Source organism: Trichechus manatus, unplaced genomic scaffold, assembly GCF_000243295.1.
Source record: "Trichechus manatus latirostris isolate Lorelei unplaced genomic scaffold, TriManLat1.0 scaffold00196, whole genome shotgun sequence".
In the NCBI taxonomy this organism is placed as follows: domain Eukaryota; kingdom Metazoa; phylum Chordata; class Mammalia; order Sirenia; family Trichechidae; genus Trichechus; species Trichechus manatus.
Genome location: NW_004444132.1, coordinates 1900195 through 1919335, shown reverse-complemented (window position 1 = coordinate 1919335; position 19141 = coordinate 1900195). Strand labels below are relative to the sequence as shown.

General features: G+C 37.1%; 1 protein-coding gene across 2 annotated transcripts in view; it reads left to right on the top strand.

Annotated features, from left to right (window-relative positions):
* KLHL28 (kelch like family member 28) overlaps positions 1 to 19141 on the top strand; it is a 25123-nt gene that overhangs the window by 524 nt on the left and 5458 nt on the right. Inside the window, exon 2 of one of the 2 annotated variants that reach the window (XM_004387876.2) lies at positions 11837 to 12735. In XM_004387876.2, coding sequence (XP_004387933.1) covers positions 11837 to 12735 — 899 coding nt within the window. Of the gene's footprint in view, positions 1 to 10941; positions 12736 to 19141 lie in introns of those variants that run through there. The other variant, XM_023741981.1, reaches the window with a different exon arrangement.

Sequence of the window (19141 nt, the reverse complement as noted above, 5' to 3'; positions counted from 1 at the left end):
GCCTATCCTACTTCCCTTACTGTAGGGCCGTGGAGGGTTAATGGTTTTCTGTCACTTTTTTTGCCTTACTGCTACCACTTTAAGTTCTTTTTGAAACGTACATAATATGGGGAAAAAAATCTATTTTTCCCTATAGCTAACCGCCTCTCGTTTTCGTTCTCAAAGTCTTCCCCCGCCAATGCAGTTCTCTGTGGGGCTGGCCCTTTCCCCCGTACCCCTCCCTCCGCTGCCCCGATCTCCCTGCAGGATCCTTGCGTGTCTCTCCAGCCTTTCAGTCTCCTGGAGACGGAGATTGCAAAGACAATTTCAGTTGCGGCTGAAGTTCTTGACATCACGGTCCGCAGAGAATTCTGCCATATGGATTTAGGGCTGATAGTAGACATTTCTTTGTTTTAGTTCGTAAATGAAACTAAAGAGCTGGAGTGTCGGATGTGAAGCTGAATTCTCTGGAGTGTGGAAGAGAGTTTTTTTTTTTTTTTTTTTTTTCAGGAATAACATAATTACTTTTGAATGACACAGTGGGAAAAGTCTGAGTTATCATTTGAAGTACGAAATTTATGCACTTCGAATGCAAGTGTTCCTACCCTGCTCAGTACCAGATGGGATGCCTCTTAAGTATTTTTTTAAGTCTTGAAATAATTGAATCATATATGCTAGACCACTTCATAAATAATGTTCCCGGCCGATGCAAGTTCAAAAATAATTTTGGATATTGCCCTTAAAGCACAATTTGAATATCGTAGGTTTTTTGTTTTTTTTCTTTTGGTAATAGAGTAGTAATGTAAATGAAGCTTGTGTAAACATGCATCCTTACGTTTTGGTTTAAATTTCAGGCTGTTATTTTGTTTTTGATTAGTCATTTTGGTGTTTAAATGAATCTGCCTACATTTGATTTGGCTAGCGTGTATCAGTAGACCATTTCATTTTCAGGACAGGGTGGAAAGGGGGAAGTGAAGACCAAGAGATGTTTGTGGCAGTTTTCAGTGAGGAGTTTCTGGTTCTCAAATTTCCAGTCTAAGAAGCTCAAGTTTATACTTTTACTCATGTATGCTCAGAGTTCAGGAACCCAATTCACACTAAACTAACGAGAATTATGTAAACATTAGGATGCCGGTTTACGTTGGACTAGATCCGTTTCCAGTGATCAGAATTTTCAGGTTAAAAATCCAGTGAACTCTTTACTGTATCTAAGAATTTGAGAAACCAAGTTAATGAGTAGAAAGTTGTGTAGTAAGCATGAAATTAAAAGGAACTTGTAAAGTCTTGAGTGATATTTCTTCAAGTTTGTAGTAGAAGCTTAAAAATTACCCTTCTTTTTATCGAGAATACTTTTTAAGGGACCTGGATACATACGTCAACTAGCTATCACGTCCTTTTCCATGAAACAGAGCAAAATGAGTCTTCATTTTGCTGTACGTCACCATGTTTTAGAGATAACAGTTTAATCTCTTCGATGAAGACTTCAAAGATGCATTAGTTTCCCATGGTGAATATTTAAGAAATGGGACCACATTACCATCACATATCTTATTAACTAATTATCTTTTAGGCTTATTTTGTGGAAAAATATCATCCGTTTAATAATAATTCTGTTATTTCTACTATAATTTTTTTTTTAAATCTTATTCTTGAATTCTAGGGACCTCGTGTGTATTGGCTAGAGAAACATTTTATATTTTTATCATAGATGATGTTGTGTGTCATCAAGTCAATTCCGACTCATAGCGACACTGTATGACAGAGTAGGACTGCCCTGTAGGGTTTCCAAGGAGTGGCTGGATTTGAACCACATACGTTTTGGTTGGCAGCCTGAGCTCTTAACCATTACACCACCAGGGCTCCATATATATCCACATATATCTCATAGATATAGATAGGGTGAAAGTTTTAATCAAATTCCAGAATAGTGGATCCAAAATATACCTCTGAAAGTTGGGAGAGGAGTTAAGGGTACACTAAAAATAGCAACTTTAGGTAAAACAAATTAAAAATTTCAATAATTTAAAAAAAATTAGTTGAACTAATGAGTTACAGGAATGTTTGTGTACCACATCTTTTTTTTTTTTTTTTGAGCTGAACTTAGAGGGTAGACACAATTTTCTAAAAGATTTTTATTTTCACAGTTATTAATTAGTGTAATTATATCCACATATATTAGTTGGATTAACCACTACAATTTATTGTGTCCTTACTCAAATTTTACAGATATCCAGGTATATTTGAATGGGTGCAAATTCTGTAAAATGTTAAGAATTTTGTATCGTTTGAGAGGTTATTGTGTAGAAATGTTACCAAATGAAAGTGCTATTAATATTAGCAGATAATTACAATAGTACTGTCATTTATTGACTGTGCCAGATGCTGTGCTAGGCACCTAATGAATATTAACTCATTTAATTCTCACAACAGTTTTTTAATTTGAGGTTACATCTTCAACGTTTTATACTGTGGCACATTTTGTGGGAGTAATTGGGCAGAGGAAGAAAGTAAAACTCAAATTAGTCAGTTTAGCTACTTGCCCACAGTTCTGGGAAAATTTTGGTGGGGGAGAGTATTGAAACTATAGGATAAAATTAGATTTTTGCATTATTAATTATTCATCGTTTATTATGTACATATACACTTTCTGTGCTTCTATCCTGAACCTTTTTAGTTTCTTGTTTGAGTCAAAACTTTAATAAGAAGTAATGAGCATACACACACACACGCTGATTAGTTTTTGTTTTTTTTTTTTTAAATGTATATCAGTGATGTATTTTCATCTACTTAGGTTTATATTCCAAAGCCGTTAGACATTTCTGCCCTGAGTCAAAACTATAATTTTAAACAAAAATCTAATTTCTGTTTCATTTTAAGCACTCATCTATATAAATTAACAGGATTTCACATCCGTTGCAACCACTTTTTCAGTGAACAGGGGTTAATTATGTAACAGTGCTTTTACTGGATGTAGTAACAGCTTTGGGGACTTCTGGGTTATTTCTGAATCTGTGTTAATAATGATTCATATTATGACAGGCTTCTAATTTTACTTTTGTTTCTTCGGCTCTGATAAAAGTCAATCTTAGAGAAAAGGGAAATATGCCAACTTGTTCAACAGACTCGCCGATAAAATTTTATGCCATCATTAGTTGAATTCTTCTGTGAGGAAAGTTGAACTCTGGGAAAGAAACTTAAAAGAGCAGATATGATAAAATACTCTCCTTACTTTATAAATCACATGTTTAAAAGAAATGTATATGTGTGTTTGGATTTTTTTTTTAAAAGCAAGTCTCGTTTCTCTCCATTTATTTGCCCTCATTATGATCTGTATTTATACAGTAGCAGATAATTGCCTCCCAGCTGATTTCAGCACCACTGCTTTGTAGCTTAGGTGTCAATTAAGTAGCTACTAGACTCACAGCTCAACTTTTATTAGCTTGGTTTCAGAATCTAAAACTGTGAAGTTACTGTAGACGATGGAAAATTTTGGTTTCATATCATAGTATCTTTATATTGTATATATTTATGCAACAAGAATATGATTAGAAGTGAAGTACAATGCTATTACTTTTTGAAAACTTTTCAGATGTATACTGTTTATTCAGTATTAACTGATCCAGTTACCTGAATTTAGAGTGTTCCTAAGTATTTGTTTTATGGTACCAAAATTAAAAACAAGAAAAAATATGACAGGGTTGTGGGGGAAGGAGAATCAAACCTGCTACTATATAAATAACCAAAAGGAGCGCTTGTTCTATAGATGCCTCTTTATTTTGTTTAAAACTCTGATATATTTTTGTATCTGACATACATAGTGTGTATATAATACACAGGGTATATAATATACATATATAGCTAATATATCATTTTGGGTTTCTATTCTGAACCTTTTTAGTTTCTGAGTCTAAATTTTAATAAGGTTGATAAACCATGGTCTTATTTAGTAGTGAGACAGTATAGCATAGTTTTTAAGAACTCGGAGGCAGACTGCCAGAATTTAAATCTTGCCTTGGGCTTAACTTCTCTGTGCCTTCATCTGTAAAATGGGAATAATAATAACTGTGCCTGTCTCATGGTGTACACTGAGGATGAAAGGAGTTAATACATGGAAAACGTTTAGAACAGTATCTGGCACATGACAGTGGAACAAACTTATTCTAGATGCTCTTTACAGAGTAGTCTTTTCAGAAGTGGCAACAATTATAAATTTGTTCAATAAATATTTTAACCAGCTCAATACTGTTTGGCTTTGTGACTTTTTGAATGTAATGTATAGAGCACATTACTCCATAAGGTTAAGAAAACTTGAATACTAGTCCTCTAATTGTAATTATTCTTTTTAATTCCTTTAAACTCTCTGAACTTAGATTCTTGGTCTGTCTTATGCCAAGTTCAGTACTTTACACATATTCTCCTTTTCTTTTTTAAACGTTTTACTATGCAAAATTTCAAAAACATGCAAAAGTAGAATAATATGATGAACCCCCATGTACATCTAATCCCCATCTATTCCCCCATGTCATACTACTTTGAAGCAAGTCCCTAACATATCATTATATCTATAAATATTTTAGTATGTATTTCTTAAAGATAAAAACTCTTAAAACGACAAGTACAGTACCATTATTCAAGCACAAAAATAACAATAATTAGTTAATATAATCAATTATCCAGTCAGTGTAGAAATTTCCAATTATCTCCTAAAAGTTGGGGGGGGTGTATATGTGTGGGGGGAGGTGTATATGTGTACGTGGTTTCACATGTTGCATTTGACTGATAACGTCTTTTAAGTGTATAGGTTCTCTCTTCTTATTTCTTGCAGTTTATTTGTTGAAGAATCAGGTTATTTGCTGCATAAAATTTCTCATAGTCATTTTTTTTTTTTTTGTTTTTGCTGATTACATATCTTTGATATAGTTTAGTATGCTTTGTTCTGTGTTTCTTGTGAATTTTAGTTGGATCCAGAGGGTTGACTGGATTCATGTTTGATTTAGGTGCTGATGAGGTGCAAGAATACACATGTTGTTAGGTGTACGAATTGGCTCTGACTCATAGCAACCCTGTGTATAACAGAACGAAATACTGCCCGGTCCTGTGCCATCCTCACAGTTGTTGTTATGATTGAGTCCATTGTTGAAACCACTGTGTTAATCCGTTTCTTTTTCACTAACCCTTTACTTTACCAAACCTGATATCCTTCTCCAGGGATCGATCCCTCCTGGTAACATATCCAAAGTACATGACACGAAGTCTTGCCATCCTCACTTCTAAGGAGCATTCTGGCTGTACTTCTTCCAAGACATATTTGCTCATTCTTCTGGCAGTCCATGGTATATAATTAATCTTTGCCAACACCATAATTCAAATCGTCCATACTTTGATCTTCCTTTTTCATTGTTCAGCTTTTGCACGCATATGAGGCAATTGAAAATACCATGGCTTGAGTCAGGCATACCTTAGTCCTCAAAGCAGCATCTTTTTTTTTTAACACTTTAAAGTGGTCTTTTGCAGCAGGTTTGCCCAGTACAATGTGTCGTTTGATTTCTTGACTGCTGCTTCTAGGGAGCTGATTGTGGATCCAAGTGAAATAAAACTGACAACTTCAATCTTTTCTCCATTTATCATGATGTTGCTTATTGGTCCAGTTGTGAGGATTTTTGTTTTCTTTGTGTTGAGGTGCAATCTATACTGAGGACTGTAGTGTTTGATCTAAATCAGTAGAGTGCTTCAAATCCTCCTCACTTTCGGCTGAAGACCGTAGTGTTTGATTTTCATCAGTAGAGTGCTTCAAATTGTCCTCACTTTCAGCAAGCAAGGTTGTGTCCACTGCATATCACAGTTTGTTTACGAGTCTTACACAAGTTCAAGCTGAAAAGACATGGCTCCCAGACTCTCTGTTAACCCAAAACTAAAACCATTCCCGAGGCCAACTCTTCAGACAAAGATTAGACTGGACTATGGGACATAAAATGATACTCGTGAAGAGTATGCTGCTTAGCTCAAGTAGATACATGAGAGTAAATGGGCAGCTCCTGTCCAGAGGCGAGATGAGAAGGCAGAGAGGGTCAGGAGCTGGCTGGATGGACACGGGAAATCCGGGGTGGAAAGGAGGAGTGTGCTGTCACAGTATAGGGAGAGCAACTATGGTCACATAACAGTGTATTTCTAAATTTTTGTATGAGAGACTAACTTGAATTGTAAACTTTCACTTAAAGCACAACAATGAAAAAATAATAATTAAAAAAAATTTTTTTAAAAAAAGCTCAAGGTGAAGCTGAAGAAAACACAAGTCCATGAGAGTCAAAATATGACCTTGAGTATATCCCACCTGAATTTAAAGACCATCTCAAGAACAAATTTAATGCACTGAACACTAATGACCAAAGACCAGAAGAGTTGTGGGATGACATCAAGGACAGCATACATGACAAAAGCAAAAGGTCATTTAAAGACAGGAAAGGAAAAACAAACCAAAATCGATGTCAGAAGAGACTCCAAAACTTGCCCTTGAGCACAGAGTAGCTAAAGCAAATGGAAAAAAATGACGAAGTAAAAGAGTTGAACAGAAGATTTCAAGGGGCAGCTCGAGAAGACAAGGGTAAAGTATTATAGTGAAATGGGGAGTTAGAAAACCAAAAAGGAAGATGCTCGGCAGTTTTCAAGCTGAAAAAACTAAAGGAAAAATTCAAGACTCAAGTTGCAATATTGAAGGATTCTAATGGTCAAATAATTGAATGATGCAGGAAGCATCAAAAGAAAGAATACACAAAGTCAGTGTACCAAAAAGAATTGGTCGACCTTTAACCATTTCAGGAGGTAGCATATGATCGAGAAACGATGGTACTGAAGGCATTGGCAAAAAACAAAACTCCGGGAATTGACAGAATACCAGTTGAGATGCTTCAACAAACAGATGCCGTGTTCGAAGTGCTTGCTCATCTATGCCAAGAATTTAGAAGACAAGCTTCCTGGCCAGCCAACTGGAAGAGATCTGTATTCATGCCCATTGCAAAGAAAGGTGATCTAATGAAATGAGGAAATTATTGAACAATATCATATATCGCATACAAGCAAAATCTTTAGTTTGGCTTCTGGGTTCTTTTGATATGAACTTAGTAGTTATTGGAAACCCTGGTGGCGTAGTGGTTAAGTGCTATGGCTGCTAACCAAAAAGTCAGCAGTTTGAATCCACCAGATGCTCCTTGGAACCTATGGGACAGTTCTACTCTGTCCTTTAGGGTTGCTATGAATCAAAATCGACTTGACGGCAATGGGTTTGGTTTTTTTTTTTTTTATTAATAGTCATTGATAGATTCCTTGCTACCTAAGATGTTAAAATTCCAGATTTATTTCAGCATTTTTTGCCCCAGCCCTGGAGTCAGCAGTTTATCCAAGAAGTTCTGTTCCCTTTGAGGGAACTGGTATTTAGGGACCACACTTGGGTGCTAGGAGTACTCTTTGCTACTGGGTTGGACATAGTTTCTGTGTCTTTTCAGTAGACAGAGATAGCAAGTATAATTTATTTTGTCTTAAACACACACACACACACACACACACACACATATATTCTGATACTTTGACTTCAGATTCAGGACTAAAAGATTTGTATTTAAGGTCTCAGTCTTACGCCTTTATCTTCTTTCTCCCATACTGAGAATTCCAGATCACAATGACCCTGGGAATGATAGAATAATACCTACTAATCACTCATTAGCTTCATTCCACAATATACATACAATAATCCCAGAATATAAATAACAATACCTTCTCCAATATTAGAATTACTAAAAACAGTTTAAGCTTTTTTTTTAAGGATATAGCCCACTAAGAATGGACAGTCAAATTACTGTTTTAAAGTTTTTTGGAATAGTTCCTCATTTTGTGATTAGGCTACCAACGAGGTACACGTTTTGTTTATTTTCTTTCATTTCCGAATTTCTTATGGATTAGGTTTTAATACTTTGTTTTATAATTATGTAAAATATTTTCCTGGTTCCATGGTCAAATCTATAAAACAGAGTATATTCAAAGATGCCTGTCTATAACCTCAACTGTCTTCTCTCTCCTTGTATAACTTAAAAAAAAATTGGTTAATATTTCCATTTTTAAAAATGTAACTGGATATATGTGTGTATATTTGTATCCTCCTCTTTCTTTTATTTTTTAATATTTGTTGTTGAGAATATACACAGCAAAACGTACACCAATTCAACTGTTTCTGCATGTACGGTTCATTGATATTGATTGCATTCTTCTAGTTGTGCAACCATTCTCACTTTCCTTTTCTAAGTTGTTCCTCCTCCATTAACATAAACTCATTGCCCCCTAAAGTTCCTGTCTAATCTTTTGAGTTGCTGTTGTCGCTTTGATCCCATATAGATAGTTCTTAAAAGAGCATAATGCTCAAGGCAGACATTTTCTTACTAGTTAAGCTAAACTCTTGTTTGGTTTTAAGAAGACTTCAGGGGATATTTTTGGCTTAAGTTTTAAAGATTATCTCAGGGCAATAGTTTCCAGGGTTCATCCAGCCCCCTTGACTCTAGAAAGTCTAGAGTCCATGAGAATTTGAAATTCTGTTCTGCATTTTCCACCTTTTGATCAATATTCTTCTATAGAATCTTTGATCAAAATGTTCAGTAATAATAGCTGGGCACCATCCAGTTGTCTGCACTAATGGCAAAGGAGGCAGTTATTCATAGAGTTAATTAGCCACACATTCCATATCCTCCTCCTATTCCTAACTCTCCATTTTCTGTTGCTCCAGGCAAATAGAGACCGATTGTTGTGCCTTAAATGGCCACTTCCAAGCTTTTAAGACCCCAGGCGCTGTGCAAGGGACTAGGAAGTAGAACAGAAGCACTAAACATGTTATTAGGCCAATTAACTGGGATGTCCTATGAAACCCTAACCCTAAACCTCCAAACCAAGGTACACAAGCAGCCTCAGCAGCTACTGCTTTGTTGTTGTAGTAAATATATCTATTACACAACTTTTGCCAGTTCAACTTTTTATAGATGTACACCTTACTGACAGCAATTATAATAATTGGCTGTGCAACCCTAGTCTTAATGCAGTGTTTTCATCACTGTTAAGCCCTCCTTTCCCCCTCCCTCCCACCCCTGGTAACCACTGATAAACACTTGTCTTTATACATTTGCGTTGTCTTTTTATATAAGTGAGGTTGTATAATATTTTTCCTTTTGTGACTGACTTACCAGTATTTCATAAGAAAGAAAGTACCTACTGAAAGACCCAGAATTTTCTTGAGACATGTTCATACCATAATTAAAATAATACTTGAGAATTATTCTGATAGACGTGTGTAGGATTATTTGGAGAGATCAGAAGTGGAGGTTGGTGATACCAGCTGAAAGGTTGCCATGTTAACATAATTTGTTAACTGATTTAAAATTTAATGTGAACGAAGTGTGAAATGATGAGTTTCTTGACATAAAGATAAACATTTCAATATTCGAATATATCTACTTAAAAATGCACAGGAATGAAGTGGCAGGCCCTCCCAGTCCTACCAATATTTATATTATTTAATAGTGTTCAGAATGTTTGTATTATAACACTTTTAAGATAGGAACAAAATATTGTATTTTATTATCCCCATAACTTGTGTTTGAGGTGTGGGTGAGAAAGGGAGAAACAGTGCATATTGTGTACAAGTCTTGTGTTCCTTTTGTCTATTCTAAACAGCTGCTAAGATCCATTCTGAAAGATCCTTATATTCGTTTCTTACGGCTGCTGTAACAGATTACTACAAACTTGGTGACTTAAAACTACAAGTTTATTCTGTCACAGTCCTGGAGTCCAGAAGTCCAAAGTCAGTATCACTGGGCTCAAATTAAGGTGTCAGCAGGGCCGCGGGCCCTCCCTCTCTCTAGGGAAGAATTTGTTCTTTACCTCTTCCAGCTTCTGGTGGATGCCAAAATTCCTAAGTTTGTGGCTGTATCACTCCAATCTGTGCCACCATGGTCACATTGCCTTCTCTTGTGTGTGTGTCAGATCTTCCTCTCTTTCCCTCTTATGAGGAGACGTGATTGCATATAAGGCCCACTTGGAATAATCCAGGATAATCTCCCTATCTCAAAATCCTTAATTTAATCCAGGGCTTTGAACCAGTTCATTCAAGTTTTAACTCCTGCTGAGAAATTTGCATTTCTAATAAGTTCCCAGCTGATGCTAATGATTCCACCCCCAGATGTACTGAATCAGAATCTACATTTTAACAAGATCCCCAGGTGATTTTTCTGTATAAGAATAGGTGTCAGTGGGGATTGTTATGGATTGAGTTGTGTCCCCCAAAAATGTTTGTCAACTTGGCTAGGCTATAATTCCCAGTATTGTGTGGTTGTCCTCCATTTTGTGATCTGATGTAATTATCCTGTGTGTTGTAAATCCTAACATCTGTGATGTTAATGAGGCAGGATTAGAGGCAGTTATGTTAATGAGGCAAGACACTATCTGCAGGATTAGGTTGTATCTTGAGTCAGTCTCTTTTGAGATATAAAAGAGAGAAACGAGTAGAGAGAGAAGGGACATCCTACCACCAAGAAAGACGAGCTGGGAGTGGAACATGTCCTTTGCACCTGGGTTCCCTACACTAAGAAACTCCTAGGCCCAGGGAAGATTGATGACAAAGACCTTCCCCCAGAGCTGACAGAGAGAGAAAGCCTTCCTCTGGAGCTGGCGCCCTGAGTTTGGACTTCTAGCCTCCTAGACTGTGAGAGAATAAATTTCTGTTTGTTACAGCCATCCACTTGTGGTACTTCTGTTATAGCAGCACTAGATAACTAAGACAGGGATCTTGTTTAAAATGTAGATTCTGATTCAGTACATCTGGAGTGGAATCATTAGCATTAGCTGGGAACTTGTTAGAAATGTGAATTTCTCAGCAGAAGTTCAAACCAGGACGAACTGGTTCAAAGCCCTGATTTAATCACATCTACAAAGTTCTTTTTTGCCATATAAAGTAATATTCACAGGTTCCAGGGATTAGGATGTGGATGTCTTTTGGGGACCATTATTCAGCGTACCACAGACCTTACTGCCTGTTCACTCGTTCTTCTTTTTTTCTGTCTCATCCTTTTTCTTCTGTCCTATTTTTATTCTTTTTTATCTTCAGAAGCACAGAGTAGCAAATAGATTGGGTGTGTATGATCTGAATATGTGATCAGGAGTTGAGTGGATATGGTACGGGTCAGTAAGTGAGCCTTATTGTCCTCACTATCCTATTATGTTCACAATAACTTTTTGTTGTTGTTGAATTGACAGTAATAGTATCTTTGTTAATTTTCAACACCCTTTATCAAAGCAATTATTGACTTTTGGATTTAAGTATTTGTGTTAATATTATGAAATTTCTTTCAGATTTAAAGCATTTGTTGATTAGGTTGGCAGGCATTGATATTGAGAAAATAGCTAAATAGCTACTAGCATTGTTTCAAAATTAATTTTACTTTAAGTGAGTTTTCTTTTTCTTTTCATATTTGTATTTTATTTCAGTGATAGCTCAGACTTGAATTTAATGAAGGGAAACAGAATGGAAGAGTTGGCAGAGTCTCATCCAAAAGTCCACTGTTGAGAGACCTATGAGTTTTGGGCAAACAACAACATTTTGGGCCGCAATTTTCTACAATCTATAATAAAGGAGTTGAATTATGTGATTGGTAAATTCCCTTCTAACTCTGAAAGCTGCTGTTCTGGTATTTAGTATAAGGGATTTAAAAACCAACAAACAGTCAGACAAACAACAAATATGATCTAATTTGAACTATTTAGGGAAAAAAATCATATTGGCAAGATTTTTTTGAAATAACTGTGCTTTTTTTTTTTCCTTTTATAGATGGACCACACATCCCCGACCTACATGCTTGCTAACTTAACCCACTTACATTCTGAGCAACTTCTGCAGGGCTTGAATCTTCTTCGTCAACATCATGAACTCTGTGACATCATTCTTCGAGTAGGTGATGTTAAAATTTATGCTCACAAAGTGGTACTTGCCAGCATCAGCCCATATTTCAAAGCCATGTTCACTGGAAACCTTTCTGAAAAAGAGAACAGTGAAGTTGAGTTTCAGTGCATTGATGAAACTGCTCTCCAGGCCATTGTGGAATATGCCTATACAGGGACTGTTTTTATTTCTCAGGACACAGTTGAATCTCTCCTTCCAGCAGCAAACCTACTCCAGATAAAACTTGTCCTGAAAGAATGTTGTGCATTTCTTGAAAGCCAACTTGATCCTGGTAACTGTATTGGAATTTCTCGATTTGCAGAGACGTATGGTTGTCATGACCTTTATTTGGCAGCCACTAAGTATATATGCCAGAATTTTGAAGCTGTTTGCCAGACTGAAGAGTTTTTTGAGTTAACCCATGCTGATTTGGATGAAATTGTTTCCAATGACTGTTTGAATGTAGCTACTGAAGAGACTGTTTTTTATGCACTAGAGTCTTGGATTAAGTATGACGTACAAGAACGCCAGAAATACTTAGCACAGCTACTTAACAGTGTGCGATTACCATTGCTGAGTGTTAAGTTTCTCACTAGACTATATGAAGCAAATCATCTTATTCGTGATGATCGTACTTGTAAACATCTTTTGAATGAAGCCCTAAAGTACCACTTTATGCCTGAACATAGACTCTCTCATCAGACAGTCTTGATGACACGACCTCGCTGTGCTCCCAAAGTACTTTGTGCAGTAGGAGGAAAATCTGGACTGTTTACTTGTTTGGATAGGTAAATGGAAGGCTTTTTAAACAAATCGATGCTAATAAGTTTTATGCTTTTTTTTTTTTTATTGTTGTTGTCACAAATATACACAGCAAAACACACACCAGTTCAATTGTTTCTACATGTACAATTCAGTGACATTGATTACAGTCTTTGAGTTGTGCAGTTTTATCCTTTTTACGTGTGATAATTCTCCATATTTTTGAAATAGTTTGATTTTCTTTATTTGCTTCTCCTCCCCACCCCCTTCTCTGTTTTTTCTCTACCTAAAACACTTACCTGGTTGTTTTAATCATACTGTCATCCATTCTCTCAAAAACATTTAATCATTAACTTCCTACCCCCAACACATGCCTCTTTATCCATCTTCTTTACTCACTAGCTTTTCTTCCATTTTATGTCTTTTTTCCCCCTGTCTTCGTGGGAAATCATTTACATCTTTATTTGAGTCAGACTAGGTTAGAGAAGATTTATTATTGACCATCTATATCAGAATATGTTAAAAAGGAGAGCTAGGAACCTGTGATATGGGTAGACTGGGGACAAGAATGGGTTTGACTGAAAACAGCAAATTAGAAGTACCACTAAAGAAATGAGAAAAAAAATAGGATAAAGATATAAATCATGGACTTTTGTGCAGTTTTTTTTTTTTTTCACTGTAAATATTTTTTAAGGACACTAGTATATTGCTTTACTTTCTAATAACTTAGAGCAAAGTTGTTAAACTTTTTCTAAAGGGGCCAAATAGTAAATATTTTATACTTTGTGGGCCATATGTTTTCTGTTACAACTACTCAGCTCTGCCATTGTAGTGAGGACTAGTCACAGAAAATACATAAATGAATGAATGTGGCTGTGTTCCAATAAAACTTTATTCACAAAAATAGTAGGTTGAATTTGGCCCATGACCATAGTTTGTTAACCTATGATTTAGAGCATTATGTAAGTAACTTTTGTACATTGAAAATATAGCTTTGCTTTCCCCTCGCATCAGATTGCTTCAATTTGTTTGATGTATTTATATGATACTGTGGACTTCTTTCTGACCATTTTCAAAAATTTGGTAGATTGCTTTCCTCTCACTCCAGTGTAGGACACTTATTGATGTCTTATCAGTGGCAACTTTTTAAAAGTCTGACTATACATTTCAATTGTAGTATAAAGCTACTGTTGTTGAGATTGACCTATAGGTAGAACATTAGTTATGGTGGCTACATGAAGTGATTGTTGAACTCTCATTCTTAAAGGCATTGGTTATTGGCATCTTACTTCTTTAGTCAAATGTCATAATAAAAAAAGTTCCAAATGAGTTCACATTGTAAAGATTTTTGAGCAGTTGCTTCTTAGTCTCTCAAGTATGAAAAATAACAAACAAATAATTGATGAGTCATAAGAACTGTTCATTTCTTTTTATCTATTAATCTTACATCTTGCCGGAGCCCTGATGGCACACTGGTTAAGAGCTCGGCTGCTAACCAAAAGGTTGGCAGTTTGAATACGTCAGCTGCTCCTTGGAAACCCTGTGAGGCAGTTTTACTCTGTCCTGTAGGGTTACTGTGAGTCAAAATTTACTCGACGACAGTGGGTTTGGTTTGGGTTTTGGGGGTTTAGGGAAGATACTGTGGAGAAGATAATGTTCAAATTAGATGTTGAAAGCTAAGCAAGAGCCAAGTGATGGAAGATGGGAAGGTCATAGGAAATGGGCAAAAACAGAATGACATGATACAGTATAGAGTATGTAAGAAGCTGAAAGCTATTTAGTATTCCGTTGTACGAAGTTCTAACCAGCAAGTGCAGGCAATGGCTGGTATGGGCCATGTCATAGAAGGTATTGTATGCCATGCTAAAGAGAGGATTTTTATTGTGTGGTTGCAAAACTGTTTTAAGGAAGATAGTGAAGTGAAATGTAAAATAAAAGGGTCCAGGGTTAGCCTCATAGTAAGCAGGTAATTAGGTAAGAGGTTATTGTAAAAGTCTAGGCAAGAGATTATGAGGTCCTGAATTAGAGAAGAGGTAGTAAAGATAGAGACTGGGACTTAATTTAAGAAATGTTGTAAGAGAGTAAATTGACAGGATTTGGTGTTTGAATGGATATAGCATGGGGTTGGGGAGAAGTGGTGAGGGAGAGGGAAGAATCAAGATGAGTCAGATTTTTTAATTAGATGATTGGGTTGATGTTTATACCATTAACAGAGAGAATATGGGAGGAGGAGCCATTTTAAGTGGGAAGATAATATGTTTAGTTTTGGACATAATGAATTTGAAGTGCCTATAAATACCCGAGTAAAGGATATCCTATTGCTAGCTGGATATGAGTTTGAAGCTCAAAAGAAGAGATCAGGGCTGGAGATTTAGAAGCCATCAGCAAATAGTGTAATTTAGAGGTATAAATTAAAACCATGAAGTCTTCCATGAACTTCCTGACTGATTTAAATGTCCCTCCTCTCTGCCTAGTGAGAACATATAGAAAAAGAATTGATTCATGTGTGAAACTCTGGGGAGCAATAATATTCAAGATGAGGGCAGCAGGAATGATCTCAGAGGTAGGAGAACCAAGAGAGAATAATGTCATGAAAGCCAAGGAATTTAAGTGTGTCAAGAAGGCAGGAGTGTGATCAACAATGTAAAGTTCAATGAAAAGGTCCAGAAAGATAAGGCTGGAAAGGTGGCTATTAGATTTGCAGTATGGAGATCATTAATGACCTTTGGTGGCATAATTTCACCAGAGTTGTGGGCATGCTGAAGATAGATTACAGCAGTTGAGAAGTGAACAAAAAGTAAGGAAAAAGAGACTGAATGAAGATTAACCTTTTAACGGTTTTGACTGAGAGAGAAAGAAGAGCGATAAGGCAGATTTTGTTGGGTTTTATTTTGTTTTTGGAAGGAGAAGCATGAGTATATTTATAAGCAGATGCCCATAAAGAGGGATACTGTGAAGATAAAGGATAGAGAAATGGTCATTGATAGAGCAAGATCTCAGAGGAAATAGATGATATCAAAAGCAAAAGTAGAAGGTTATGGATAGGAGGAAGAGGAACTCTTTATGCCCTGAGATAGGAATATGAAGGTAGGCTTACTGGTGGAGGGAGGAGTGGAGGCAGGAATTTAAGATAGATGTTGTTAACAGCCTCAGTTTTTGCCTTTAACTAGGAGAGGATGTTTTTTAGAGAGGGAAGTAGGGATTGGATAGGTGGCTTAAGGAAAGTGGGGAAACTCTAAGAACAGTATTGTTTCTACTTACACAAAAGGAGTCATAGGGTGGCAATACATTGAAAGCACTTTTGTATAATTGTGCAAATACATTAAATGTACCTTTGAACTGGAGTCCCTGGGTGCACAAACAGTTAAGCACTCGACAACTAGCCGAAAAGTTGGCAGTTCACAACCACCCAGAGGTGCCTTGGAAGACAGGACTGGTGAACTGCTTCCGAAAGGTCACAGCCTTGAAAACCCTATGGAGCACACGTGGGGTCGCCATGAGTTGGAAATGACTTGACAGCAGCTAACAACAATAACCTTTAAACCTGTGGTATCATAACATCACTCGCCTCAGCACTATAAACCATGAGTCTCATTCCAAGAAAGCAGCTGTAATTAGAACTGATGACCCGCTTGCCCCCAAAAGATCACAAGAATTAGTGCCTTTATAGCTTGTATCTCTGTTTACCTAAATCGTCTCCACGAATTATGACTTCTGGTTAATCCATCATCATAATGTGGACTCTTATTATCATATGATCTTGTATATCATCTAATTTGATTTAATCTGTCAACTTTTTTTTTTTTTTTTTTTGTCTTCCCAATTCCTTCTGCCATGTCCTCTGGAACTCATATTCTATCATAAGAAAAATCCCATTTGTCCTCACCCTCTTGTTCTAATGAAATATGGCTGATGCACGAAAGTGTTATCTTTTCCCCTCACATTTCATTTATCACAGGTCCTACAGGTTAGGTAGGTTTTTTTTTGTTTGTTTTGTTTTGTTCCTCTTTCAGTTTTGTTCCCCCCTCCCTCTCATTTCAAGCATTTGCCATCATGCTGTATCACTTGCTACCTCTTCTTGTTGCCATCATCTGCTGTCCTTTTGTTATTTCATTTATTGAAGATTTTATAGCTGGCTCAATTGTTTTTCTTATCATTGTACATCAGCCATCATTCTTGGTGATTTCAATATCCACGTAGATCTTTTATCTGTCCTCTCCTCTTTGACCTCATTTCCAGCAATATTTTCTGATTTATGTTAGGCACCTTGTCCCATGATCATACCCTCAACTTTGCCATTACCAATAATTTCATTACATTAAAAATCTTGGTTTCACACATTCCATTCTCTGACCACTACCTCTTTTCTTGTTACCTTATTTATTCCAGTAGACCCACTCTAACAATTCTTTGTTCCTTCAGGACTTTTAATCTGTTGACCCTAAACTCAGCAGAACTGACTGCTTATCAGCCTTCATATGTCCTCACCTGCACTCCTTACCCAGCTTAAATTCCAGGAACATCACTGTCGTTATTCCTTTGAGTACACTCGTGGGTCCCTTGTCCTTTCCTCTCTCTCCCATCATACTCATCTAGTTAAATTCGCCCCTTCATTACTGCACCCGAGTAGTGGAATGTGGCTAGAGAAGCACATAAACCTATCCTGTCTGGTCTCACTTGGGGCCCTCAGCACTGCCCAGCAATCTGTCTACGTTTTTCTTAATCAATTTACCCTTTCACTTTCTAGGATTGTTTTCCCACCTCCTACTCTCTTCTTAAAAACATCCAAAACACCTTCCCATCACCTTCTAAGCCTCAGCTAAAGACCTTGTCTCATTCTACTGAGAAAATAGAAGCATCATTAAATCTGTCAAGGTACCTGCATCTGTACCCATATTCTGCCTTCCCTCTTTAGTGAACATGAATGAGCTGAGCCTATTTCCATTTAAGGCCAACTCCTCAAGTTCCCTGCTTGTTCACTAGATTCCATACCTTCTCTGCGCAAGGACTTTACTTTTACAGGTATCCCTTCTCTCATATATCATCACCTTCTCTCACTGGACTCCATTATTGCTATCAGGATACAAACATACTCTGGTTTAAGTTTCTGGATTAAATTCATCTCCTCAGGACCCCATGGTCTCGTCTCCACTTTATAGCTACCTCCTCATATCTATCTTTCTTTTTATAGTAAAAATCCTTGGAAAAGTTGTTTAAACCCATTGTTTTCACTTGCTCAACTCCCATTCTCTTTTAAACCGCTCCAGTCAAGATATGCCCCACCACCTCACTGAAACTGCCCTTACTACAGTCAAATTGCTCCCTGATATATCAGTCTCATTGCAACAAATTCATGTTTTCAGAACAAACATTGGAACAAAACTGACAGGAATAGGCATTCAGTAACTTTAAAGTCTTCATGTGCCCTTTTATAAATTTTATTTATTTTTATTTTTTCCCATACAAAAATTTATACATACATTGTTATGTGACTCTAATTGCTCTCCCCGTATTGTGACAGCACACTCCTCCTTTCCATCCGATTCCCCATGTCCATTCACCCAGCTCCTAACCCTCTCTGCCTTCCCATCTCACCTCTAGACAGAAGCTAAACGTTTAGTCTCTTGTATCTACTTGAACTAAGAGGCACACTCCTCATGAGTATCACTTTATGTCCCACAGTCAAGTCCAATCCCTGTCTGAAGAGTTGGACTTGGAAATGGTTTTAGTCTGTGCTGATAGAGAATCCGGGGGCCATGCTTTCTGGGGTACCTCCAGTCTCAGTTGGACCATTAAGTCTACTTACTAGAATTTGAGTTCTGCACCCCACCTTTCTCCTGCTCCATCCGGGACTCTGTTGTGTTCGTTTTCAGGGCGGTCATTGGTGGTAGCCGGGCACCACCTAGTTCTTCTGGTCGTAGGCTGATGAAGTCTCTGGTTTATGTGGCCCTTTCTGTCTCTTGGGCTACTACTTTCCTTGTGTCTTTGGTGTTCTTCATTCTCCTTTACTCCAGGTGGTTGGGACCAATTGATGCATCTCAGATGGCCCCTTGCAAGCTTTTAAGACCCCAGGCGCCACTCACCAAAGTAGGATGCAGAACATTTTCTTAATAAGCTTTGTTATGCCAGCTGACCTAGATGTCCCATGATAGCATGGTCCCCAGACCCCTACCCCTGCTACTCTGTCCCTCAAAGTGTTTGATTGTATTCAGGAAGCTTCTTAGCTTTGGTTTAGTCCAGTTGTGCTGACTTCCCCTGTAGTGTGTGCTGTCCTTCCTTTCACCTAAGATAATTCTTATCTAATCTCTGGTTAGTAAATAACCCTCCCCCTCCCTCCCCACCTTCGTAACCATCAAAGAATGTTTTCTTCTGTGTTTAAACCTTTTCTTGAGTTCTTATAATAGTGGTCTTATACAATATTTGTCCTTCTGT